Consider the following 27,330-nt stretch of genomic DNA (forward strand, 5'->3'; position numbering starts at 1 on the left):
TACCAGTGACAAGGCAGGAACACCAAAATTAAAAATACAATGTGATTTAAATCATGCAAAACAAATGAAGTACTCCAGTGTAAATCTAACAAAACCATACAGGACTTGTATACTGAAACTACAAAACACTAATGCAAAAAATCAAAGATCTAAGTAAATGGAGAGACATACCGTGTTCACGCATTGGAACACTCAACAGGGTGAAGATGCCAATTCTCCCCAAACTGATATACAAGCTTAACACAGCTCCCATCAAAATCCCAGCAAGACTTTTTGTAGATATAGACAAGATTATTCTAAAATCTATGTGAAAAGGCAAAGGAACTAGAATAGCTAAAACAATTTTAAAAAACAATAAAGTTGGAGGAGTCAGTGTATCCAATTTAAAGACTTATCACATAGTTACATAGCCAAGAATGTGTGGTATTGGCAGAGATGAACACATAGATCAATGGAAGTGAACAGAAAACCCCAAAATAGACTAACACAAATATGTCCAATTGATTTTGACCAAGGTGCAAAAGTAATTCAGTGGAGGAAGAATGGCCTTTTCAACAAATATTACTGGAGTAATTGGACACTCATAGGCACCCCTCCTCTAAAAAGCTTGGATAAAAATCTCGTATATTAATGCATATGTGTGGAATCTAGAAAAATGGTACAGATGAACTGGTTTGCAAGGCAGAAATAGAGACACAGATGTAGCGAACAAACGTGTGGACACCAAGCGGGGAAAGCAGGGCGGGGGGGATAAACTGGGAGATTGGGATTGACATATATACACTAATATGTATAAAATAGATAACTAATAAGAACCTGCTGTACAGCACAGGGAGCTCTACTTCGCTGTATAGGAGAAACTAACACAGAATTGTAAAACAACTATACCCAAATAAAAAAATATTTTTTTAATCTCATATCTTATAAAAAAATTAATACAAAATGGATTGTCAACTTAAATGTACAATATTATAAAACTTTTAGAAAAAAATAGGAGAAATTCATCTTTGGGATCTCGGGCTAGGCAAAGAATTCTTAGAGTTGATGCCAAATGTATGATCCATAAAAGGAAAAATTGATAAATTGGATTTCATCAAAACTAAAAACATTTCCTTAGTGAAACACCCTGTTAAGAAGATGAAAAGATAAGCTACATATTGGGAGAAAATATAAAGCCACATATCCAATAAAAGGCTAGTAAAGAATATAGAAACAATTCTCAGAACTCACAGTAAAAAGAAAACCCCAAAACCCAAAACCTGAACCCCAAACAATCCAATTAGAAAATGAGCAGAAGACATGAAATGATATTTCCCAAAAGATGAGCTATAGAGGGAAATTAGCCATGAAAAGATATTCAACATCATAAGTCATAAGAGAAATGTAAATTACAACTATAGTAAGATCACTACACACCTATCAGAAGGGTAAAAAAAAAAAAAAAAATAGTGACAATCCCAAATGCTGGTAAGGATGCAGAGAAACTGGATCACTTATACGTTGCTGATGGGAATGTAAAATGGTACAGTCACTCTGAAAAACATTTTAGCAGTTTCTTGAAAAATTAAGCATGCAAATATCATATGATGTAGCAATTTCATTCCTGAACATTTTTTTCTGAAATGAAAACTTATGATCACACAAAAACCTATACATATATGTTCATAGTAGCTTTATTTGTAATAGCCAAAAAGTAGAAAAAACTCAAATATCCTTCAATGGTTATATCACTCATTGTGATATATCCATACTGTGGAATGCAGTATGAACTATTCACACATGCAATAACTTGGATGAATCTCCAGAGAATTATACTGAGTGAAAAAGCCAATATCAGAAGGTTACATACTGCATGACTCCATTTATATGACATTCTTGAAACAACATCATAGAAATGAAGGATAGATTAGTGGTTGCTAGGGGTTAAGGAGGGATGGGGCTGGAAGGGAGGTGGGTGTGGCTATAAAGGGAACAGAGGGATCCTTGTGGGGATGGAAATGTTCTGTATCTTGACTGTATCAATGTCAATGTCCTGGTTGTGATATTGTAAGATTTGCAAGATGTTACCATTCGGGGGGAAAATGGTACAGGCGAGTTTATTTCTTACAAATGCATGTGCAATTATTTCCAAATAAGTTTAATTTAATTTTTTTAAAAAAGTCAGGAACCAAGAATTTCTTTCCTCTGGGTTCTAGCCACCTTTCCCACAAAGGCAGATTTAAAGAGCTATCATACTTCCAGAATATAGGGGAGGGGTGGTGAGTGGAGAAGGTCAGGAGATACAAAAAAACCCCAAAACCCCTTAGCTGCCTTGTAACCAAATATCATAGTGCTGCTCATGAAATGGACAGTGAGGGCCAGAGAGATGGCACCCAGTGAGAAATGAAAGAGCACAGGTGCCTGGAGTGTGTGCACACAGAGCATGTGGTATGTGGGGAGCCTGGAGGAGGCAAAAGAGCACCCCAGAGTCAATAAGGGTTAGGGCTCCACACAAGGACTATAGGCCATTCAGTCTGAGGCCATGGGCCACTGTCACTGACTGCAAGGGCAGTGCCCATCAACAGGTGTCCATTTTCAGTTCACCGGATTTTTCCAGAGAGGTTGTGGGCTTGGGCAAAACATCCCCAGAGTGTTTTCCCCAATCTAATAAGAGTTATCCCTTAGCGATCACCCTCTGTGTGCCGGGCACCAGGCCACCAGCTTTGCATCCCCTTGGTCCTATCCACGGGTGGGGCTGCTATTTCCACATCCTGGCCTAGGAAGCCAGGCTCCAGGGGACAGCAGTGAGGCACAGGTCAAGCCCAGGCCTCTTGCCTTGGACCACATGCCTCTGCCTGCCTGGATGGTCTCATCCATAAAAGCCTTCATGCTTCCACTGTGGGAGGGAGGGGTTGGCCCCAAGAAACAGCATTCGGCCTCAAGAGACCAGGAGGTATTTCTGGGCCAGTTAAATCAGACATGCTGTTATTGCTAACGTGCAATTGTTTTTCAAATCAGCAGACTTGCCTATCTCTGGATGACAATATTTAAAGAGCAAAATGCCCCATCCCGAGGGGTTCTTGTAAACCATGACCGAGGAGGCCTTCTGCAGACACAGCTACCTTCTGTCAGTTCCCTCCTTGAAAGCAGTGGCTCAGCTCTAATTGGCTGCTGGGGATAAATATTTACGGGACTGTGTAAACGGAGGCATATGCCTCCGAAGTCTGCTCGCAGGTTCTCCACGGCAGCACCCATGCAAGCCAGCGGGCTGCGGTGGGTGAGTGGGGTGGAGGTGTCTCCGAGCTGGCTATCCTTTTCCTACAAATTGACAAGCGCTGTAGTCTTCCAGACTCAGGGCGGGATGTCTGATTAAATTTCCAGACCAGGATAACGGTGTTGGCTCCTCCTGGGTTCGGGAAGGCCATAGCTTCGCGTTGGGCGGGGAGGGAGGTCCTGAGAGGATGTGCACGGCCCTCCTGAGGCCTGAATCCCACCCCTGCCCACCCGGCCCCGCAGATCTCAGGCTGGGGAGACAGATGTTCCCTATTCAGTCCTGGCTCCACCGCCCACCACCTGTAAGGGTGGGGACTCCCTCGAACTGTGGGAGACACAGCCTCCTCTGCTCTGTGGGGATGAACTTCTCACCTCACAGGCTATTATGAAGACTGATGGCAACAAGGGACAGAAAGCGCCCAGGACAGGGCCCAGCACCAAGGGGAACCTCCATGCACAGTAGCCGCTGATATATGAATAAGTGGGTCCCAACCTGGGCTACACCTGTGGGTGCTTTAAGAATACAAATCCCTTGGCCTCTCTCCAGTCCCACTGGAAAATCACCAGCACCCAGGAATCTGGGTTTTTTGGGGTTTTTTTAGGAACTCTCTAGATGATCCTGATATTGTCAGCTAGACCCAGTCCCACCGACCTCAACCCACGTGGGTTTACCTCTAGTCCCACTTGACACAGGAAACCCTCCTGGGCTATGACATGCAGAGGGGTGAGGCCTCCAAACTCCCGCAGGACTCCTGATGGAGACCCTCCTTTGGTTTTATCCTGTCCACTCTTGCCCTAACGATTCTGCTTATTCTGGTCTCCCCAGCAAGATGGCAGGCCTCAGGGGCAGTAATGGTCCCAGCAGGTCTTGTAGCCCTTGGCCTCCCCGGAGGGCACTCCATGTGGGCTGTGCCCCACTGGCAGTTACTGGACCTCCATGAGCTCCACCCTCTTGATGTCATGGCAGAGGGTCAGGGGCTGGGCAGCCTGCGGGTTCACAGAGGTAGCCATCCTGGTTGGGGGATCAAGGGACCATCTCTGGAAAGAGAGTGGATTGATGAAATCAACTGCCCCTCTGGGTCTCAGCTGATCCTGTGAGAATTCAGGGGTGGATTTTGTCTGAGTTCAGGCTCCTTGGTCCAGGCCTCCATCAGGACAAGCAGAGCTCAGCATGGCTAAAGCCTCCTGCTGGACAGTGCCAGCCTGGGCCCAGTGCCCATGGACTGGGTCTCTGCCTGGGTCCCAGGAAGGGAGGTGGAGCCCTTGGGATTTCAGCTGAGATACCCCGGAAAGCTCAACCCATTTCACAGAATTAACTGTGGTTTTACTGTGAGCCAGAAAGACCCCCAAGCTTCACAACCACAGCCAGCAGCTGCTCCTGGAACCAGGAGAGAGGCTTCCCCGAGGTTAGGGCTTTGGGAGCATCATTTGTAACAATGACCACCATCCCTGGGTCTTTCCCTGGCACTCTCATCCCCTGCTGTTCCAGTGTCCCCTGTGTGGACACAGCCCTCCCCCCTCCCCCTCTCCTCCTTCCTGGACTCTTCACGGTGACTGACTGGCTATTCCCTTGTGTTGTTAACCTCTTCTGAAAGTGTTCTATTCACCTTCTGCCTCAACTGGAGGGTGGCATCCCCTGAAGGCCCGCTTCCCTGAACCACCTCCTAAGAGACTGTTGTGTCTCCTCACACTCACCAGGGGGCCAGATTGGTAGGGGGCTTCCCCTTCTCTGTTCCTGCTCCTAAATGACTCCTCCTCCTCCCTTTCCCTTTGGAGCTGCAGCTGTCGGCTTTCATCCCTCCCATCACATCCTCCTCCTTGCTGCTGGGCTCCACTGACTTCTTCACAGTGTCAGACCATGATGACCTGGGCTCCTGGCTCATCTTCTTCCTCCCCATCACCACTCTGGCCATCCTTCCAGTAGCTTGGACGTCCCCGTGTGTGTGACCTGGCTGGCATACTCCTCTCTCAGCCCCTCGACCTCTCACTTTTGACAGTCTAACCTCTGTACCCACTCCCACCATCACATCTGGGGATGTACCTCTATCAGGAGCCAACCCCCTCTGAAGCCTAGTTCAATCGTGCCGCACCCTGACCACACTCTTGACTCCTGCTTCACACTCTCTTACCTCCCACTGCAACACGTCTCACCTCACTGACACCCCCAAAACCCTTGGGTCCCACTGCCTGTTTCAACTCTCTATCTCCCACCCCTGTCTTTCACTTCCCTCCTGTGATGGGCTGAACTATGTCCCCCCAAAATTCCCAAGTTGAAGTCCCTGTACCTCAGAATGGGACCGTATTTGGAGATGGGGATCTTTACAGAGGTAATTAAATTAAAATGAGGTCACTGGGGTGGGGCCCTAATCCAACATGACTGGTGTCCTTATAAGAAGAGGAGATGAGAACACAGACATCCACACACACAGAGGGAAGACGATGTGAAGACACAGGGAGAAGACGGCCATCCATGAGCCAAGGAGAGAGGCCTCAGAAGAAACCAACTCTGTTGACACCTTGATCTTGGACTTCTAGCCTCCAAAAGTAGGGGAAGATAAATGGCTGTTGTCTAAGCCCCCCAGTGTGTCGTACGTTGTTATGGCAGCCTGAGCAGATTAACGAATCTCCTTACTCAGTTCAGATTCCAACATTATAGTCATTCCCCTGCCACACCTGCCCCCCACTCCCACTGTTATGCTCACCAACCTTGGCTGAATCCAGCAACCCACCTTCTCCTTGCCTGCACCTCAGGACCTGAACGCTATGGGGAGGGGGGAAATGCAAAACAATGCTAATTAATTTCTTCTGAAATGTATGACCCCAAGCCCTCAAATACGAGCTCGACACAGTCCATGAATCTTAGCAAGTTTCCTGAGTAGGCTGTCTTCCCCACTTTGCAAGAGGCTATTTCATGTATTCTCTTCTGCCTCCAGCATCCCACCCTCGCCTCTCTTGGTGCATAGCCGTGGTTCTGCGGATCTGAGGCCAGAAGCCTCTAGTCAGGAACCTCCTCTTATTCCTGCCACCACAGCCACATCCCTGTGGACCTCGGGCCCAGATTCTGTTTTCCTTGTACCAGTCAAAGGCCTCTGATTCTCTGGGTTCCATTTCCTTTTGCTTTTGCAAGAATTCCACCCCTCCATTTGTCCCTTCTCTCCTCATTAACAATTTCACTTCCTGGATTACTTCCATGCACTTGCCTCTCCTACTAAAAACACTGCCCTTGAGCCCCATCCTCTTCCCACCACTCCCATTTTTCTGCTCTTTCTAGTACCAAAGTGTCTGAAAAGAACCATCTACCCTTTGAGATTCTACTCAGTGACCGTCTCATCAACAATTCCCTCTTGCTATTGGATGGCTTCCATCAGCATACAACCATTCACCCTTCCTAGTACTCTAGTCTGACTTTGGTGAAGGTCACGGATGACTTAGGGTTGCTAAGCCCAGGTGTCCTCTCTGTCCTGTTCTTCCGCGAACTCTCAGCAACATCCCACGTGGTCAGCGGCTCTCTCCTTCCCTCTTGGATTTTCGTGACTCATCTCCTGGTTTCCTCTTGACTTCACAGGCTGCTCTTTTGCAATCCCCTTTGCATCTTTCTCTACCTGACCTCCAAGGCCCCATTCTTCCGTTTCCAGATGATCTCATCCAAGTCCGTGACTTTAAATATCACTTCTGTGCTGATGGCTCTCAAATTTATATCTCTGTACCGACCTCTCCCTTGAGCACCAGACACATAGATCTAACTTGACTCAAGGCGTCTCAACCCTAACATACTTGGAAAGGACTTCTCCATTCTGTTGCCACTTCCCTCACCTGGTTCTCATCTCAGTGAATGGTACCACCATCTACTCAGTTGCTCACATCAAAAACCTAGGACTCTTGCTCATTCCTCTTTTCCTTATTGTCACTTCTAGTTTGAAACTTATCTAGACCCCATCCATGTCTTTCCATCTTCACTCTCCACTCTAGCCCAAGCTGCCTTAATCTTTCATTTTTACACCAAAATTGTATCCTAAGTGGTTTCCCTGTTCTCCTTCCGTGGGAAGGGGCACTCCAGAGAGGAGAGTTCTGTGAAAGATTGGCTTCCCGCTGTGCAGATGACACAGTCAGTGCTAACTGGATTAATTAGATTTCCAAAGGGAAGGCATGTATGTGCCCCCTCCTTTCTGCCGTGCTTCCTTTAGAAACAGCACTTCCATTCAGAAAGCCAGATCAAGTGCCATTAACAAATTAATTCCGATTAGCGCACCCAAGCACTCAGACCCCAAGGCAGTCCCAGTCAGTACTGCAGAGAGATGGCTTGGGCCTGGCCTGCTAATAAAGTGGGAACCGTACTGGAAGCAGAGGCGATTCTTTTGATGCCTGTCTCTTTCCCTGGAGGGGAGAAGAGTGGGATTTGATTACACCATGGTCTGCTGAGGGAATCAACTCACTTTCAAATCATAAGTTATTAATTCCCCCACTTGGCAGTGAGGTCGGTGAGAACAGGGTCAACTCTTACACCTCCCTGTCACCCATGCAGCCTCTGATTTAAGACCAAGCACTTGTAGGTGCCCAAGAATCGAATGAAAGAATAATTCATTGGTAAGTGGGAAATGTCTGGGACCCAGTATCCTTAGTAGTCCTTCATTCTTTTATTTAACAAATATAATTGGGGACCAACTGTGTTGGGGACAGCAGATTCAGAAGTTAAACCAGGTAAGGGCCCTGTTCTCCTGGACCTTATAGACTTGGAGGGTGGGGCAGGACAGATAATCAGCATGAATCAAACAAATAAAAAGCTGACTTCAGAGGGTGAGAAATGCAATCAAGATGAGAAAACAGGACAAGGGGACAGAGTGTGCTGGGGAGAGCTGGGGGATGCTCAAGGAGGGTCTAGGGTGGGGCACCTGAGCTGAGTTTGGGATGGTGCAAGGAGCCAGCCAGCCCTGGGGGAAGAACTTTCTAGGGAGAGGGAAGTGCCTGTGGCCATACATCCAAGCCCCACCACCTTCTCATTCTCTCAGTACATTTAGCATGGCCACCTTTTCCGGCCAGACTGCTCTCCTCATGGTACTGCAGTTGGTCTGCTTGCCTGGACACTGTCCCTCCTTCCTGCCCCTCTCACTCATGTCACAGGGCTTTGCTCAATTCCCACCTCTTCCTACAAAGCCTTTCAAAAGCCTCCCAATTAGAAGGGCTCCCTCCCCTCTCCGAAGTCCTGGAGCATTTATTTGGCACCTGCTGGCTCTACTGCCTTACATGGGTAGACACTGCATTACTATGTACTTAAATCTGCTCCCTCATCTGCCATCCCTTCCCCGATTCCTATCGAAGGGGCTGCTCAGGGCCAGGGGTTCATCCTCTCTGTCCCTTACACTCCCTAGGCCTATCCCAGGTCCTCAGCTTACAGACACTCAGGGGGTCTGAATGGTCACCTGGCTGCATCAAAACCTGAGGGGCAGACAGAGGCTCACAGAAGTGTCACCCCTCATCTGGGAATCTCCAATGTAAGCAAGAAAGGAAAGCTCTCCATCCAGTTTCTGAGAATAGGGCTCGCTTTGGGTTTGAAAAGTAGTTTCCAGAAGGATGATTTGAAAATTTTAAGGCTCTTCCTGGATTTCTTATGGGAACGCTCAGAAACTTTCATAAGAGCAGCAGCCTGAAGGATAAGGTCAGCTTGAAGATGAAGAGTTCCGGGACCATGAAATCACAGGAAGGAGGTAGCCAACCACCCTCCCAGAGGTGGGCTCCATCCCAAGTCCCCACCTGACAGCTCTCCCAGTGACTCAGACTCTTGAAATGAGTACCATCCCTGCCCACCAGTAAAACACAACTGCTTCATTGCAGCTGGCCTTCATCCAGCTCATAACCTTCCCTCCCTCCATATTCCTGGACATCCTCAGATTCCAGGGCTAGTCAGCCTCACCCAGAAAGCTAGCACATTGTCAGATGAATTACAAGGGTACAAAAGGTGCCTTCGGTTTCAAGGCACCGCGGCTGACAGTAGGACATGCCATCGGTCCTGGGTTGGAGGGAGGCCTGAGCTCCCCATGCTATGGCAAATGGGGATGAGGCATGGCGCCCAACCCTGGAGGGAGGGGAGCCGATGGGCGTGAGGATGAGATGAGCGTGGAGACGCGCTGGGCACTGCTGCTAACCTTTCACGAGGACCGTCCTGGCCTCAGCCCACTCGCTCCTCCCGTCTGACGTCAGCAGGCCGATTGGAGGTAAGCGTTCATCCTCGTTGGAAGCCATTCTGACTATCTTTCTCAACTGAGTGAACAGATCCCCCTCACTGAGACGGCGGAAATTAATCACAACATCCAAGACAAAGAACTGTGGGGGAAACAGGTCAAAGATGTCACTCAGGGCGGCCAGCCCAAGGCGTCAGGCCCTCCCTGAGCCTCCACACGGGAGCAGGGCGGGGATGCTCGGGCCCATGGTTCCCAAGGTATGTGATGGTTCTGAAGAGTCATAATGTAGGGACCAGCCCAACACTGCCGACTGTGCTGGCCTCCAAACTGCCCCAAATCAAAGAAGGTCAGATTAAACTTACTAAAGAAAGCTTGTTTCTGTAGTTCCTAGATTACATAAAACCATTATGTTTGTGGGGAATTGAGTAGAAATGGATACAACTGCTGTTGGAGGGCTGTGTCAATCAAAACTGAAAATGTGCACGCCCTATGATTCAGCAGTTGCTCTTATAAATACATACTCTAGCCTAAGGCTTAGAGAAATGTATACTCTTGTGCCTGGAAAGACATATAAAGGAATGTGCATATCAGCCTGTTTGCAATAGCAAAGCGGTACAGAGAGCCCAAATGTTCTCCAGTAGGGGAATGGTTAAGTAAATTGTGGTGTACTCGTCCAGTGCATGTCTATCCAGCAGTTAAAAGGAATGAACTAGCTCTAGGTACAGCTACAGGGATAGATCTCAAACACACTGGTGAGTGGAGAAAAAAAGCAAGTCAGCAAATAATATGCAGAGGAAGATTAAAATGGAAAAACAACACACAAAATGCTCTACGCGTACGTGTACACATATACATGTGCACCTGCGTGTGCTCTGTGTGTAAGGCTTGTGAGCTGTCGTTCAGCAGTTTTGAAGCTAGAGCCTCGGGCATTGTAAAGGGTTTTATTCCGAGCCCCAGGTCAAGAACGCTTGTCAGCTGGTTGATGTGAGCGCCTGGTCCCACACGCTGAACGGCATACAGGTGGCCTGGCTCAGGGTGGGAGCCTGAGAGCGCTTCTGGAAGGGATGGACCCTAGGGTGCATGGGGGCTGGGAAATTCTGGGTTTGACTTTTGAAGGAAGATGGAGAAAGGTCCTTGTTTTGTGGCCGGCCAGGTGTCAGGTGGGCTTCGAACCTGGGACCAGCCATCCTCCAATGGCAGACTTAGGGCTCCCGGCTTAGACTGAAAATGTCAGATGAGCCCAAGAATAAAACACTGTAGAACAAATATCAGGGGAGTCCCCAGGGTGGGTGTCAAACTTGGGTTTTGACAGAAAACAAAACAGCTTTTAGTCAGATGGAATATTTATGTGGAGCCTCAATATATAGACTATACTGTCTGGTGTCAGAAGTCCTCACGCCTGGCCCGTCCCCTGGGCCGCCATGGACTCTTTTTTGTTCCCTGGAACCCAGTTTGAGGACCTTGTGGGCTTGTGACACTGGCAGACCTAGGAGGACTTCTCACCCTTGGACAAGCCACTTAACCTGAGTCTCGTTTCCTCATCTGTCAAATGGAGATTCCAAGGCCCCCTTGGCAGGGTCATCGTAGGATCAGATGGGATGAACGGAAGTGCCAAGCCCACAGTCTGGACATGGAGGTCCTGACAGTCAGTCTGTAAGCTGTCCATCTGTCTGTATGTGGTCTCCAGGAAGGCCACGGCCTGGGTGACTGCATGTGGAAGGGCTAAGGACAGGCTGGGTCTCATTAGCGACTCTCAGTCCATCCAGGCGGCTCTTTGAACCTGACCTGGGTGGTCAGGACTGAAATGGGAACCCACTGAAGGCATTCTCAATTGATGACTCTCCTCGTTCTTAAAATCCAACCAGCGGAGAGAAATGGGACTGACCAGGAATCAAGAGACCCCACTTTGGGGCCACCCTGCCCCAGCTCACCGCGTGACTCTGGGAGGGGGTTGAACACCCTCGGAGAAGCAGGAATGCATGAGCACACGTGCACCCCTCCCCAAGCCTGAGAGGCTGCAGCAGCCAGGGGCCGCCTACCTGGTTGCAGCAGGCCACGATGACGTGCTCAGGCTCCGGCATGACGCTGCTCTTCTGGGCCACCAGCGTGTCTTGGGTGTGGCCGGGGAGCCGGTAGGAGGAGAAGAGCCCATAGTATTGCTTCATACAGAGCGGCTGCCCTGACAGCTGGCCCTTGGCACAGTCAGTGGGGATGGAGTGGCTGGAGGGGCGGGAGGGAAGGGAGGCAGGGAATCAGAGTTGATTCTACTGTAACCTGATTAGGCAAAGCGGGGCAGAAACACCAAACTGCACGACGATGGCTGTCAAAGAGCTCGATTTGCCACTTTCTAAAGTAGTGGAGCGCCCCGTGGAGCCCCTCGGGGTGTGCTCCGGCCTCCGTTAGTCTCCCTCACCCCGACCTCATGCACTACGTGTGCGCAGGCGCGGATCTGGCCGTTTCAGCCCTCTGGGCCTTTGCTTCTGCTGCTCTGCTTGGCACGCTTTCACCCTCACTCCTGCTCTCAACTAATGTATTTAGAAAACTCCCTCTACTCTTTTTAGAGGCTACTCCTTCATCACCTCTTCTAGAAACCTCCTCTGAGTTCAGGGTGGAAGTTCTCTTTCTCCTGTGGTCTCAGCGTGTCTTGTGTACTTTCTTCCTTCCTTTTTTCTCCTCCTCCACTTCCTCCTCCTCCTCCTTCTGTCTCACTTTCTCTCTTTCCCTGTCTTTCCTCCTTCTGTCTCCTCCTCCTCTCCCCACCTTCCGCCTTCCCCTCCTCTTCCTCTTCCTCCTTTTTCTTCTCTCTCTTTCTGTCTCTTTCTCCCCTCCCTCCTTCCCTTCCTTCCTTCTTTCCTTTCTTCCTTCCCTCCTTCCTCCTACCTTCCTTCCATCCTTTCAGCCAACAAATGTGACTGAGCACTCTCTGGGGCCAGGCACCAGGATCTGGGCATATAGCTGCAAACAAGACCTGAGTTTCCGGTTCTAATGGGGCGCAGGTCTGGGGTATGTAGGGGGGCAAAGACAGCAAGCAGGTAGTGAGACAGGATGATGAGACAGTGACTGGTGGGGCAGAAGGAGCGACCAGGGACCTCAGGGAGGCCAGGGAGCCTCACTGTGGACCAGACCTGTGAGCTGAGCCCTGAGGGTAAGAAGCAGGCAGGAGGTGTGCTGGATGGGGTGTCCCAGGGCCCTCCTGCTCCAAGTGTGGGTGTCGGACTGAACTGTAATGACCAGCTCACGACAGGGTGAGCGTGGGCCTCCAGAAGGAGCTTTCAGAAACTTGTAACAGGTTGACAAAGGACGTTTGTGTGTGTTGAATCTAACGATAAAACAAATGGTGTCTTATTTTGTACCTTTGGGCCATTTTTCTGCTAATTCACTTCTGCGGTGTTTTACAAACCCTTTACTAAATTAAAAGAATATATTGGTCCTTCACCATAGATCATTTGAGGAACACTCGTCCAAGGTGAAAGGAAGCCAGTGCATTGAAACTGAGTAAAGAGATGGCCAGAGAGGTGGGGAGACTTGTGAGTCTCCTTGGCAGTGGAAAGGTGGTACCATTTCATTCTTGGGGCAGTGAAAGCCCCAGAAGGCGAGAGCTTTCAGGGGCAGGATTTGATCTGTTTTGCTTTTGTAATGACCCTGGTTCTGTGTGGAGAATGGGTGGAAGTGGGTCAAAGGAAGAACCAGGAAGGAGGCTGTGGGCTGCTGGGAAGGTGATGGGCCTGGGGAGGGTGGTGGGAGGAGGGGAAGGGAGGCATGGGAATGGGTTCTGGAGGGAGAGTGATGCACCTGCACTTGGACTAGAGGAGCAGGCAAGGGAGAAAGACACCTCAGGTGACTTCTAGGGTCCTGGATTCGCCACCGAGGGTGTGTGGTGTGTTTACTGAGATGGCAGGACAAGGTGAGGGTCCAGCTGGGGTGTGGGGAGGGACCCCAAAGGCCCACTGGGGATGACTCGGCTTGCAATGACCGGGAGGCACCCTGGTGGGGACGTCAGGGGGTCGGATAATGGAGTGTGGGGCTCATGGGGACCGACACAGCTGTATTTTGTGCTGTTGATGTGTCTGTCTTGCCAAACGGTCTGAGAACCTTCTGAAGACAGGGATGCGGCCTTATTTCCCTTCGCCTTCCCAACATCAATTTGCAAAGTGAGCAAATGAATAAATGAGTAAATGAAGCGTCTAAAACAGGCGCTTGGGCAATGGCATAAATTTCCAGCCTTGTGACGTTTACGGTGATCACACATGGGAACCTTCACGTGGATGTGTATGGGTATGCATGTCTGTGTGAGTGTGCCCACATGCATGCACACAAGCGCGTGCACACACACGTGGGGGTCTGGTGTCTAGGCTGTCAGCGATGGAAGCGTACAAGGTCGTGGGTGGTGCCCTTCCTCCTCTGCTGTCCAGCTGGACAAGGTAAGGGATGAAGCTCTCTGAAATCAGAGAGTCGGAGTGTCAGCAGCACTGAGTTCTGGGGGACAGCAGAGCTCTCCCAGCGAGGAAGACAGACACCAAAAAAGCACCACAAGTAACAGTAGCCGGAAGGTCTGGTGACCCAGCGAGGGCATGGTACGGTGAGGAGTGAGCAGACAGAAGTCCAGGAGTGTTTGGTTCAGAAATGCATGGAGAGCCTGCTGTGTGCCTAACTTAGTGCTGAAAGCTTTGAAGGCGTCATCTTATAGGACAGTCACAGAAGCCCCAAGAGGCGGCTACTATTATTATTTCCATTTGACAGACAGGGGTCTATAGCTAGGAGTGATTACTCACTCAAGATCGACACGTCCTGTGGTGTGGGTGTCAGAATTCAGACTCAGGTCTGCTGACCCCAGGGCCCAAGCCCTGAGCTACGCTGCACTTTGGGTCTGGGAGCCTGCCCCCTCCTCTCCAGAGGAAACAACCCTACCCTGGAGGGGCTGCAGGTCTAAGCCTCCCCCGCAAGTCTGGGTAAGACTGGGTTGGATCAAGTTAAAAAGTAAGTGAAGTTTGTCCCTGTGCCTTCCTCACCCTGCCACCTCCTGGCTGTGTGACCACAGACAAGGCCCTTAACCTCTCTGAGCCTCAGCTTCCTCGTCTGTGCAATGGACACTGCTTTGGACACTTCTTTCTTTCCAGCATCTGATTCCCTTATATTACCTGCCTCTGGGGACTCTGAGGCCCTCTCACGGGGTCCCCCATGCCCTCTCACTCTCCCTGCTGCTCCTGGGCACCTGGTGCTTGGCTGGAAAAGGGACTTTCCTCCTAAAATCAGTGATGACCCACTGTGCTTATGCAGCTCTCTCCATCTGTCAGGACACCTTTGGGTCCACTGAGTCAGCTCACCCATTTCTCAAGCTTGATGGGGTTGAGGAAACAGGCTCAGAGTGGGGAGCCCATTCCTTTCAGGTAGTGAGTAACAAGGCTGAACTCACCATCACCGCGCTCCAACAACTTTTCCTTCCCCACCTTTTGATATGCTCTCTATATTCCTGACACACTGAATCATGGCATGTGTGTATATAAGACGTATGCAGGGAGGGGGGCATTTTAAAGAGATCATGGAGGGATCGTGCTTACCGCGGGCAAAGTAACCATTAATGGCTGGGCCAGCTGGGTTAAAAGTCATTCTGATGCTCAGGAAGTTCAGGGGGGTTGTTTGCTCTGTGATGGGAGCCCAGAACACAGAGCTGGAAAAAGGCAAGTTCCCTGCCCTCTGGGAGCTCCTTGGCTAGTGTGGTAGGGAGACAGATGGGTCAACAGACTGTGCCAGAACAGGGTACTACCCTTCTCAGGCTGGGCTCCGTCCTACCTGTCCAGCAGGGCCTTGTAGCTGAGCACACCAGAGATGAGGTTGGCTGCAAACCTGCAGAGAGAGATGAGGCCTTAGTTTCTCCTCTCCAGGGCCCAGGCTCCCTCCCTCCCTCCATCCTTCAAATCCCTTCCTCCCTCCCTCCCTTCTTCCTTCATTCCTTCTTACTTCTTCTCTCTCCACCTCCCTCTCCCCCTCCCTCCCACCTCCTCTCTGTCTCTCCCAGACTCATGGACCACCCACCAGATGTCTGGCCTTGATGGTACACTAATCAGGTGGGGTTACTGCTGCCCTGCCCCTACCCCCATGCTGTCAGTACTTCACAAACTTTGGATTAAAAATGGTCTTGAGGAGAGAACAGGGGGGGAGGAGAGGAAACTGGAAGGTGAATGAAGAGGAAGAGGAGGAGGAGGGAGAGGAAGCCAAGAGAGGCCACAGAGCAGGCAAGAGGAGGTTGGACAGTCAGGGATGGGGTTCTTCCAGGTGAAGGCCTGTGCTGGGGCTGGACTGGGCCAAAACCCCGGGGTTCTGGGAAATCCAGTCTCCTGGGAAAAGTCAGTCATTTGGTCCCCTTAATGCTAAGGAAAAGGAAAGTGGGTGCTGGCGTGGGGAAAAAAGGCACCAGACAACCTTACCACGGGACCCTGTCATCTTAATAGCCCATGGATGATGAGCCTGGCTTAATTGCATCAGGAGGAAAACGCCCCCTTCGATGCAATTTTGAGAACTGTTTCCAGAAGTTGTTCATCCATCCACACACTTCCTTCTGCCCAGGGAAGGCCTGGCTGCAGGGGAAGGGGGAAGATTGCCCCCCGGCCAGAAGGTTGGTCGGGCTGGTCTTGGTGAAGGAGGAGGGGGGCGGGGGTCTTCCAGCATAGTTGAGCCCTGCTCAGAGGCCGAGGTGGGCCCTGCCTCTTGTTTTTTTTTTTCCTCCCTCTGAACTGTCCCCATGCTGTGCCACATTTGGGTCTTGAGGCCAGAGACCTGGGTTTGGCTCTGAGAGACTCCGGCAGGGAGACCCTTCCTCCCGACCTGACCCTTGTGTAAACGGCCCCTCCCTTGTCATCAGTGGGCCCAGAGGCCGTTCCAGGGGCTCAGTGAGCTCTGAAATTGCAGCAGATGGCAGACACTCTGGCGGTGGCTGGCGGGAAGAAACCACTTCCACTCCCTCAGAGCCTCTGTCCAGAGCTGGGGGCTGCAGGGCAGCAGGGGCCCTCTGAGATAGCCTGGGGCCGTGGGTCCCAGTAAGAAGCCCCAGCCTCAAGCGCTGGCAGGATCAGAGGCTACAGGCTTCCTCCCAGGGCCTCAACCAGGCCCAGACTGCCATGGGGACACCTGGGGGCCCGTGACCTCCCCACCCCACCCCAAATAGATACATTCTGAGGAAGACCCTGTGTTTGTTACCCACGTGCCGCTTGCCTAACCTCCTTCTGACACCATGGCCTGGATGCCACTGTCTCAGGGCCATTCGGCCTCAGAAAGCTCAGCCGAGGCACGAGTTTCAACCTCTCCTTCCTGGTGCTGGTGCCAGGCCCCCTCCTCCAGGCAGACTCCCAAGCTGTGAGCCCAGGAGCACGGTGGCCTTACCTTAGCTGGTCATTGGTATCTTGGAAGTGCTGCCGGGCAAAGATCACAGCTGGGCTGGAGTTGACAGGCAGGGCCAGTCGGTTATTGAGATACATGTCATTCAGCCAGTACTCAGACACCTGCCAGGGAGGGTGGGGAAGGGTGCCATTACCCGCAATGGCCACACACATCTCGCCTGTGGAGCGCACCAGTCCCATCCTGGCAGCCCCAAGGGAAAATGGGGACCCTTCACTAGATCATGTACTTTTTTCATTCATTCATTCATTCCACAAACATACGCTGAGCCCCGCTTATGGGCTAGGGCCTGTGTGCTCCCCGTCTACCACACCTGTCCTTCAGCTTTGTCCCATACTATCTCCTTTCTTCCATCCCAGTGTTCATCCTGGTTGTTTACTGCTTCATCCATGTCCCCTGCCCATTCTCATGAGTGTCTCATTCCTGCCTTTCACCTCTCTCTGCTTCCCTGACCTCACGCTATCCTCTGCTGCTCCCATCCCTGTTACTCATCTGCCTCCCCATTTCTGTCCCCCATCTGCCCCCATCTCTGTCCCTGTCTGTCCTCCATCCTTATCCCCATCTGCCCCCATCTCTGTCCCTGTCTGTCCTCCATCCTTACCCCCATCTGTCCTCCATCTCTGTACCCTGTCTCTCCCCATCATCCCATCTCTATCCCCATCTGTCCCCTCTCTGTCCCCATCCCTATCTCCCATCCCAATCTTGTCTGTCCTTCACCCTTGCTCCTTACTATCCCTCTGTTGTCTCCCCCATGCCTGTCCCTCCATCTGCCCCATCTTTGTCACCTACCTGCCCCTTATCCAAATCCCTCTGTCTCCATGACTGCTTTCTGCCCCCTGCCCCATGGGTTCCTTGTTTGCCCCCTCCCAGCAGCTCTTACCCAGCTGGCTGTCTTCTCCTGCCGTTCCAGGAGCTTCTGCTGCAGGGTCTCACCGAGGCCACCAGGAGCCCCAAACCGCTGCACGATGGCCTGGCTCCTCCTGAATTGCTCCTCAGGCACCAGGTGCTGCATGCACCGCAGGTAGGTGGCCAGGGTCTGCTGCAGCGGGGGCACGGGGAGTTTGGGAAGCCCCTGGAAGAGAAGGTTCACAGGCTTTGGTTCCTCTTCTCATGTGTGGCCCATGCCTGTCCCCAAATTGATCCCCTGTGTCTATTTCCATCTGCCCCATCTTTGTTCCCTATCCTGGGACTCACCTGTTGCCAGGGCTCAGCTCAGCAGAATTGTGAACTTAGGAAGCTCCTGTTAGCTTTCTCCCACACCCCAGCCTGGCCTCTAGGAGGGGACAAAGTGCAGAGGAAAAGACCTTGATGCTGACACCAGACAGACATGGGTTCATGCCCCGACCCTGCTGCTGACCATCTGTGTGATCTTGAGCAAATCACCCCTACCTCTGTGCCTCAGTTTCCTACCCTGTAAAACAGAAGTAATAACCTCTATCTCTCATAAGGTCAAAGAGATCACGAATATGAAAGTGCTTATAAACCATGAAGAATGAGTGTAAGATGAAATGGTCCTGTTATTGATATTGACTGCTGGCCACTCTTAATTTAGGACTTGTTCCCAGCTGGGGCTCCACAATCCAATTGATCTCCGGATCCAAAGGGTGTGACTCTAATGGAGACATTTGGACAGTTGAAAGGTGGTGTGAGGTATAGTTCACTGCTTGCCCTAATGACCAGAATTCTGCATGATATTTCCTGGGAAGGTGACTCATGCACTGGGCTCCTTATTAAATCCCTCCCAGTTATGAAACACAGGGAGGGGCATTTAGCTGCATGTGGGTATGGGGCACAGGTAGGGGGGAATGTATTGGAAGTTTTTCCACTCTTAATCTCTCCAAGCCTCAGCTTCCTCCTTCATAGGCCATAAATAACAATTCCTATGTGAGAGAGGCACAGAGAGAATTAAATAAGAGAAACAACTGGCCCCAAATAGGCACATCATAAAATGTTATGATATTACTATCCTTATCCCTCCAGATGGATTCCTAAGAGAAAACCCATAATACCTGGGGGCCCCTAAAGTGTCTCAAGAATCTAAGTAGAACTCCCCACCCATGTCCTCCTGATCTGGGCTTCTCAGTTTACGAGCTCTGTCACCCTGGGATCTTGTGTGTGTTCACCAGTGTTATGGCTTAGCCTGGGAAGGAATTTTTGTCCCATTTTCAGATGAGGAAACTGAGGACCAGCAGGTGAAGAGACTAGTCCAAAGTCATCCAGCCATTCGATGGCAGAGCCAGGACCTGAAATCAGTCTCTGCTCCCCACCACCGACAGCCCTTCTGCTCCTTCCTCCTTGGTTGTTCTCTCCCTTGCTCCTTTTTCCATCCATCCTTTTCCTTCTTCCTCACTCAGCTGGTCACAATCGGAAACCAGGACTTTTCATACTACTGCTTAAACTTTACAAAGCTGGAAGATGGTGGGCTGCCTTCTTTTCAGGGGTTTCTCCTCTGTGGGGTGGTGGGGTCAGTGAATTTCCACCCCAGCCAGGCTGTGGAATGAAGGGGGTCCATTGAATGCTTACCTGTGCTCTGCTCCCGCTGCTGCAGGGACTGAAGCGAGCCCCCATCCCCACCCCCGGGAGCTCTGGACAGGCGGACCCCAAGTGTGAGTGAGCCGGAGCGCATGCGCTGATGAGGGAAGGGGCTCTGCCTGTCTGAGCCTGTCTCTAGAGTTCACTGCCCTAGGGGGAGGGAGGAGGGTGTCAGTGCCAACTATGGACTGCTCCTGCCCTGGGGAACCCTTGAGGACGGGTCCGGGCAGCATTCCAGGTTGCTCAGCCCACTCCCAGAGAGCCAGGTCCAGCCTCCCCACCAAGCTGCTCTAGTTCCCTCTTCCTTCTCTTGGGGTCTTGGGGGTCTGTGTGGTGGGTGAGTGGGGAAACATCTACAGAAAGCGCAGTCCAGCTGGTGGCTTGACCAAGAGTGCCAGCAGATCTGGCTGGAGCCCCTGCTAGAAACAGGCTACCCTTCTTCGGAGCTCTGACAGTGACTCAGCCTGGGTCATGGGGAATCAGTGATGGGTAAGGAGGAGTGAAGCAGGAAATCTCTGCTCAGATGTCTCAGCCCCCTGGGGCTCTTCCCAGACTCTCGTGGGCTTCTGGCCTTGCCTGGGTACAGAGGCAGGGACTTGTACAAATGAGGGTCTTTGGGCCCTGGGGTCTTAGATCAATAAACATTTCTGGGCAATTTACGTGAGCCGGGGCTCGCATTTCTGGGCTGGACTCAGGGACAATGGAGATACAGAGCCTGCTCTCAAGGCAGCCACAGTCCAAAGTGAGGGACGTGCCACGGACCAGAGGCAACAACAGAGGTGTTTGTCAGGTTGTTTTTCTGGACAATGTGGTGAGCAACTTCACGAGGAGAAGCCAGAAAATCCTGATCAGATTTTCAAATGAAGCCCTGGGGTTAGGGTTGGGGTAAGGAGGTGTCAAGAAGACAGGAAGCGCCGTGTGCAACAGCCTGAAGATCAGATGTGTCGCTGTATCACTCTGGAATGTGGGTTGAGTATGGTGGGGAGGGAGGATGCCTGCCCAGGGAAGGGTGGCATTGTCTCAGACCAGTGGGGAAGACGGCGCCTAAGGCTCCAGGGCTGACAGCAGCTGGCGCTGGGATGTGACAAGGCTTAGAGTAGGGAATTCAGCCTCATCCTAAGGCAGTTCCACTGGGCTCACAGCCACTGGAGGTGGAACTTGGAGAGAGGGGAGGCCCTGAGAGAAAAGAGAGTGCCTGGCTCAGGTCAAGGGCTCTCCCTGGCCTTGGCGGTTAGGAAGTGTGGCTGTCAGCATCCCCTCAGTATTCCCTGATGCCTCTCCCACCCCTCCAGACCTCCCCGGGCTCCTCAGCAAACTTGGGGCAGGGCTGCAGCCTGGGTCTCCTGCCCAGGAGAGCACAGAGCTAGGGGTCAGGCAAGAGTTGGGGGTCAGTCCCACTCAGGACTGTTCTGGAAGCAAGAGTTTGTGAGTGGGGAGAGAGGGATCCAAACGTCACTTACAGGCTCCTCGTCACTGCTGGGACTTTTTGCTGCTGTCTTAGGGGGCGTTTTTTCGAGGATGGGCATCTTGGTGACTCCTGATTGAGGAAGCAGAGGTGTGGACCTGGGGACCAAGAAGCAGAGAGGCATCAATACAACAGCCACCTAGACCAGACCCTTCACTTCCCACAGCCTGGCACCCTGCCCCTGCCCTGTGAGGAGGCCAGAGCTGGGCAGTAGTGTTCACAGCCCTCCCTGTGGGCCTGGTCCCAAACTCCTGACCTCCAGACCAGTGCACACACTGACCACAGTGTCCTCTCTGACTCCAAATAGGAGAGGGTGGGGCCTGAAATGAGTCGCCAGTTGGCACCTGCTCCACAAAACTGCTGTCATCCAGCCTCAACTGGCCACCCCAGAGCAGCGTGGGAGAGAGCAGGGCTGGGCTTGCTCATTCCAGATCCATGAAGGGTCACTGACAGAGCACTTGCGTTGTTCCTGCCTGGGACCCAATAGATATGTGCTTTGCAGATTAAAATCTCTCTTTCCCACTAGACTGTGAGCTTCTCCAGGGCAAGACTACACCTGCCGTGTTCAATGCTTCACCTCTGGGCCTTAGCCCTGTGCCTGGCATGGAGTAAAATCAGTGTTGGGTAGCTGAGTACAAGGAATGCATGCGCACATGAATGAATACAAGGTCCTCTAAGGCTCTGGGCTCCAGGAGACACTCTAGGCTTATCGGAGACTGGCCCGTGGCCAAGGCAGGGAGGACCCTGCTGGATGGGCTGTGACTTAGGCAGTCTCTGGTCGGCTGGCTCCCAGTGTAGGTGGCATGAGAATGCTGAGGGAGATGGTACAGGGAAGTTAGGCAGCCCAGGCCCCTAGGGGCCCCCTGAATAGGCCTGTAAGGAGGTGGATTAATTCTGAAGGTACAGTAGAAGTGAGCCAGGCCAAGAGGGGCAAAAGCCAGTTTTTAAGGCTAGTGGGGCCCAACCTCTACCCTCAGGGCCCAACCTCTGTCCCTAAGCATAATCCTGCATAAGCATAAGCACCCACCCATGGTGTCTACTCATCCATCCCCTATTCTCTCCCAAGAGCCTAAAGCTAAGACTTAGCCCATTTTACCCCCAGGCAGACACAGTGGGAGAGGGGGGTTGGGTGCAAGGCACAGTTGACCCTAAGACACAGCATCCAGAAAGATAGATAATCCCGGCCCAGGGGTGGAGGAGCCTGGGGTTGCCTGGTAGCACTGGGCAGAGAATGTAGAGTCCTTGCGGACACTGTGCCACAGCACTCGGGACTAGGTGGTCCCCAGACCGGTGAGCGCCCTGTAGCATAGGGGCTGCCGCTACCCACTGCAAAGCAGAAGCAACGGCATCCAGATGAGAGTCGATCCCAGCGCCACGGGAGTTTTGAGGGGGCGAGTAGGGCAAGGGCAAGGTGGTAAGGGCCCTATAGACAATGCAGCCAATGCCTCCTCTTGCTCTGGCCCCCAGCCAGACCATAGCAGGAAGATACTAGTCAAGACTCAGAGACCCCATGTCTTGCAGAGGCACAGGAGATTGAAGTAGGATGGTTTCATGGGTGCCAAATGGGAGGGCCTTGTTCCTGCCGGCCAGCTGCTCTTCCTCACTGGCCCGTGGGCTGGCGCCTAAAGGGTGTATTTGTGTCGGTATCTTTCTACGTCAGTTTGGTGCCCTCCACTCCACACTCCCACCAGCCTGGCTTCTGAAGCCTGCCTGGAGGGGTCTCTGCTTTGCCCTGGAAGCCGAAGCCCAGCTCAGCCCGGGCACCACAGGCTGCCCGCGTGCTCCAGGGGCTCCCTGCCACCCGGCTTATATCTGCCACTTGCGCCCATGCCTGCACCCCATCTCCCGCCTCCGTGAGAGAGTCGGAGAGAGGCAGGTGCATGCCAGCACTTCAGGGGGTTGGAGTGAGACCTGCAGACCCTCCAACTGGGCACGGGAAGTGCAGACCTTGGCACTTAGCAGATGGGGGTTCAGAAGTGTGGACACACACGTGAAGCCGCGAAGCTGACAGTCAAGGCTGTCCAAGCCCTTTCCCCCAACTTCGCACCATCCAGCTCCCCGTCCCCCTGCCCCCACCCTGGGTGGAGAAACACCAGAACCACAGAATCCCTCACTCTCCTGGCCGTCCCCCGACGGCCGCTGCCCTTCGGGACTCGGAGGACTCCGCGGGCTCTGGGGCCTCCCGGCCCCGGCGCGGTCCCTGGACGGAGCCTCCCTCCGCTCCCGGCTCCCCGCGCTGTGCTCCGCCAGACCAGCCCTACTCACCTGCTCTCCTCGTCTCTGCTGCCTCGGCCGCCGCTGCACCGTACCCAGCAGAACTAGGGGCTAGAATGTGAGCCGGAAGGGATTCGGGGGCGCGTCAGCAGTGCGGGGGTGGGGGCCACCGCCTCAGTCGGTGGCAGAGCCTCCGACGTCGCCGGGTCCCCAGGCCTCGCGACTGGCTGCGAGCGAGCCGGCCGCGCCAGTCGCCTCCCCTCTTTCCTCCTGTTCCTCCTCCCTCCCCTTTCTCCCTTTTCCTCCCTCCCCACAGCCCCACCCCTACCTCTCACCCACTCCATCCTTTGTCTCCCCCACCCCTGCCCCGCCCCACCACTCCGCCGCCTTCCGGGATCCTACCTCCCGGCCCCCATCCCGTGTTCTGACGGCTTCCCGGACGATCTCTCGAAAAGGCAGCGGAATCCAGGCCCGAGATGGGGGGGTGCAAAACGTGGCCCCGCCCGTGCCCATCGCCCTCAGCTCAGCCTTCCCCAGTCCCTGCGCTCCCCTAACCCCTTTATCCTAGCCGTGGCTGCCTCTGCAGAACCCTGGGGAGGGTTGGGTCTGGATCAATCTGTGCCCTCCCCACTGTCTAGGGCAGGCTCAAACCTTATTACAACTCCTTTTACAATATAATAATAATAATAATAAATAAAAACAACCTGTTTGTCGATCACTGCAGGTCCTTTTCTATTCCCACTCATCCCGGCTGGCACTACGGGGAATATGCAGGATACAGACCTGGGGATGCTTAGTGACACACAGCCAGAGGCAGACATTCCTCCCAGACAATGCATTCCCCCCCCACCCCATATAGATCCTTACACACGAACACACACAGACACTCACAAAGAGAGACCCTGCTCAGACAGACACACACACAGCCGGACACACAGAGTCAGAACAGATGTGCACACACCAGCAGTACAGACCCCCACAGACGTTGTCTAATACACAGGCGTACCCCAACACGGCGACCTCTCCATGCCGGAATCCGAGGACTCTGCAGCCCTCAGGAGGCCGCAGGTTGCAGGACTGGGAGTGGTGCACACACGCTGGTCTGGGATTCTGGGGACCCCCATTCAAGGTGGGGAGACTTCTCTGACAGCCCTGGGCACTTGCTTGCACTCAGGACCGGGTAGGGTGGGGTTGGTATCAGCTCTCACACTATCATTCTCTCCAGCCCTGACTCAAGCCCGCATAGCTGGGACACAGCGGACACATCGACAACTGTTCCTCCACTCCTCGTAGGATAGAGTCCAGCGGTCTAACGAACACACACACATCACACACACGCGTCTAGAGAAATCAAGCCCCTTAAAGATGCGGCCGGTTTTTTTTCAGCTGCCCATAACAGTTCCACCCTTATTCCCTTTCGGAGACTGGACGGGACAGGTTGCCAGGCTCGAAGGAAAGGGAAGCTTGGGCGCCTAAGAGCTCTGTCTTAGACTCAGGGTGTGTCCTCAAGGGGCGGGACCAACGCACCCGGAGGGAGCGGGTCCTCAGGCTCCCCCGGGCGGCGCCCTGGGGCGCTGCGCTAGGCCTGGGTGAGGGAGGGGCTGTCGCGGGCTGAGGCCGGCCTAGGCACCAGGGTGTTCGTGGGTGAGATCCTTGTTGAGTTTGCTTCTTTCGTATCTCCTTTTCCAGGTAGCAAAAGAGCAACAGGCTTCCTGCGTGCCCGCTGGACTGAGACCTGGATTTGGGTTAGACCCAGCTCACCCTCCCATTCTGCCCTGGCCCCTTGCCTGGCCGCCCACCCCATCAGTAAAGAGACTCGGTCTCGTACAGATATAGTTTATTGATTCGGCCCGGAGGCACCGCGGCGCAGCGGGCCAAGTTGGCACTGGGAGGAACGGAAGGAAGGACAAACAGAGGCACGGCTCTACATCGGGGAGCCCCGAGGTGGCGACCCGCGCGCCTCTTCGTCTTTGCCAGGAGCACATCAGTTCACGTGCCTCGGTGCTCCACGCCCCATTGGAGGAAAGGGAGGAGGACACAGAAATGGTCATAGAGAGGGGACTCGGGCAGGGGAAATCAAGACAGAGGAGGGGCTGGGGTACTTGCTGGAGAAGGCGGGACCTGAGCCTGAGCTGGCCAGTGTGCTCACAGAGCAGCCACCTTGACCCGGGGGTGGGAGTGGGGTGGGGAGTGGGTGGGTGGCCTGGAGGAGAAGCGGGGCTGCTAGCTGCGGGTGTAGTAGTCGTAGTCGTCCTCGCATGCGTCAAAGGGGCCTGACGGGCTGCGAGGCGCGCCTTCCCGGTCGGACAGAGGGCGCTCCCGCAGGCGCACAGCATCGTATAGACCCTGCGGTGGCTCATCCAGCAGCACATCGCGCTCGGAGCGGGAGCGCTTCAGGCGGCCCACGTTGCGCAGCAGCAGCAGGACGGGCGCATACAGCAGGTTGGCCAGGCCCATAACAAGGCTAAGCTGCTCAAAGCCAAGCGAGTGCACGATGTGGCCCGCCACTATGGGCCCGAGCGCATAGGCCACGCAATAGGATATATCGGCAATGGCGTAGACGCTGCCATAGACCGAGACGTGGCGCACGTCCACAAGAAAGGCGAGCGTGGGCAGCAGCGCCGTGTCCACCAGCGCAATGCCGAAGCAGAGGCCGCAGAGCGAGAGCACTAGTGGTGCGAAGGAGCGGCAGGCGGGCACCAAGCACGAGCTGGCGCCTATCACTGCCAGCCCGAAGGCGCCGTACAGCCACTGCAGGTGGGGGTAGCGCGCTGCCAGTCGCACTGTGAGGTACACGCCTAGCACGTGCGGCACGAAGGCCGGCAGCCAGGCTATGCCTGCGTCCCACTCGGACGCCGCCATCGTGTGCTCCATCCACGTGGCGATGGTGGGCTCGAGAAAGGCGAGGGGGATGTTGCAGGTGGTGAGCGCGCCTGCCACCACGGCGATGTAGGGGTCCAGCATGAGGCGGTGGATAGGCGTGCCCACTGGCAGGTTGGCCCGCGCCCGCGCCGCGGCGGAGAAGGGCTTGACCACCACCAGCAGCAACAGGGCGTCGAGCAGCGAAACCATGGCGAGCACCAGAAAGGGCGCGGTCTTGCCCACGAACTTGTGGAGGAACCCCCCGAAGGGCGGCGCCACTAGGCTTCCGAAGCTGATGAAAGCCAGCGCCAAGCCCAGGGCACGACTGCGCTCCGGCTCCTCAGGATACTTGTCGGCGATCATGGCAATGCCAGACGTGTCCGCGAAGGCCGAGCCGAGACCCTGCAGGCTGCGCGCGGCGAAGAGCGTCGCGTAGTCCTCCGCGAAGGCAAACATCACTGTAGAGGCGAACAGTACGCCCAGACCCATAAGCAGCGGCAAGTCATAGCTCATGCGGTCGATGAAGGTCCCGCTCAGGGGGTTCACCAGCAGCTGCAGGATGGCCTTGGAGGCAAACAGCACCCCGATCTTCACGTCCTCGTTGTCGGTGGGGTATTGGGGCTGCGCGGTAGACCTGGCCGGCATCGCGGCCGTCGAGGACTCCGAGGTGTTGACCGTGTCGGCACTGGCATTGGCCGGAGTGGGCGGCGGCAGGGTGGTCACACACACTTTGGAAGTCAGGGTGGGCTTCTCGCTGGCCGAGTGCACGTAGTAGGGCACGATGGGCACGATGACCATGTACAGCATGTTGTCCAGGAACAGCGCCACGCACACGATGACCAGCACCAGGCGCCGCTGCCGCCGGGGATCTTGCAGAGCCGCGCCCACCGCCTCCGACAGCTTGCTGGCTGCCGCCGGGGCCTGACCCGCCGGCGCCTCGGGTTCCATCACCCGCACCCCGCCGCTCTTCCGAGGACGCTTCGGCCGGGGCCGGGCGCGCGCGCCCTGCAGTGTAGAGACCAGGGCGCGGAACTTCGGGGGACCCTGCTCGCCGGGAAAGGCAAGGACCCTGTCCGGCGAGGCGCCGCCGCTGTCCGGAACAGAGCTCGGGACCCGCCGCCGCTGGGCTCAGGGGCGGTCAGGAAAGGCGGCCGTGCCAAGGCGCCGGGGCCGGAGACTGAGCGCTCTGAGGCTCGGGCGCGCCGGGAGCCACCCCCGCAGCGCTGAGAGGCCGCCTGAGCAGGCCGAGGGGCATGCTGCTGCCGCCAGCCCGCCGGCTCGCTCGCCCCGCCGCTCTCCCCTCCCCTCGCGTCGGCTCTTGCCTCCTCCGCCGCCGCCTACTCTTTTTTTCTTTTACACTCGGGGCTGTGACGCGGCGAGTCTCGGCCCCCGAGTGGTGCCCGGGCCACTTGCGTCGCTCATGCTAATGCGACGTCG

At 54.0% G+C, this 27,330-nt stretch overlaps 2 protein-coding genes across 2 annotated transcripts in view; both read right to left on the reverse strand.

Annotated features, from left to right (window-relative positions):
- CHAT (choline O-acetyltransferase) overlaps positions 1-23,232 on the reverse strand; it is a 49,443-nt gene extending 26,211 nt beyond the window's left edge. Inside the window, exons 1-7 of the mRNA XM_059899934.1 lie at positions 23,083-23,232; positions 20,813-20,915; positions 17,701-17,892; positions 16,806-16,924; positions 15,219-15,272; positions 11,468-11,648; positions 9,393-9,570 (exon numbers count right to left, since the gene is read on the reverse strand). Coding sequence (XP_059755917.1) covers positions 9,393-9,570; positions 11,468-11,648; positions 15,219-15,272; positions 16,806-16,924; positions 17,701-17,892; positions 20,813-20,878 — 790 coding nt within the window. The 5' untranslated portion in view covers positions 20,879-20,915; positions 23,083-23,232. The remainder of the gene's footprint in view (positions 1-9,392; positions 9,571-11,467; positions 11,649-15,218; positions 15,273-16,805; positions 16,925-17,700; positions 17,893-20,812; positions 20,916-23,082) is intronic.
- A 2,022-nt stretch (positions 23,233-25,254) lies between these two features.
- On the reverse strand, positions 25,255-26,841 carry SLC18A3 (solute carrier family 18 member A3). Its single transcript, XM_059900484.1, has one exon. It carries the CDS (start codon positions 26,839-26,841, stop codon positions 25,255-25,257), a length of 1,587 nt encoding a protein of 528 aa, XP_059756467.1.
- Positions 26,842-27,330: the final 489 nt, after the last annotated feature.

This window comes from Balaenoptera ricei, chromosome 16 (assembly GCF_028023285.1).
Source record: "Balaenoptera ricei isolate mBalRic1 chromosome 16, mBalRic1.hap2, whole genome shotgun sequence".
NCBI lineage: Eukaryota > Metazoa > Chordata > Mammalia > Artiodactyla > Balaenopteridae > Balaenoptera > Balaenoptera ricei.

Excerpts from the sequence above, each read along its gene's own strand:
- SLC18A3 (XM_059900484.1), bottom strand. The coding sequence starts at position 26,841 with ATGGAACCCGAGGCGCCGGCGGGTCAGGCCCCGGCGGCAGCCAGCAAG.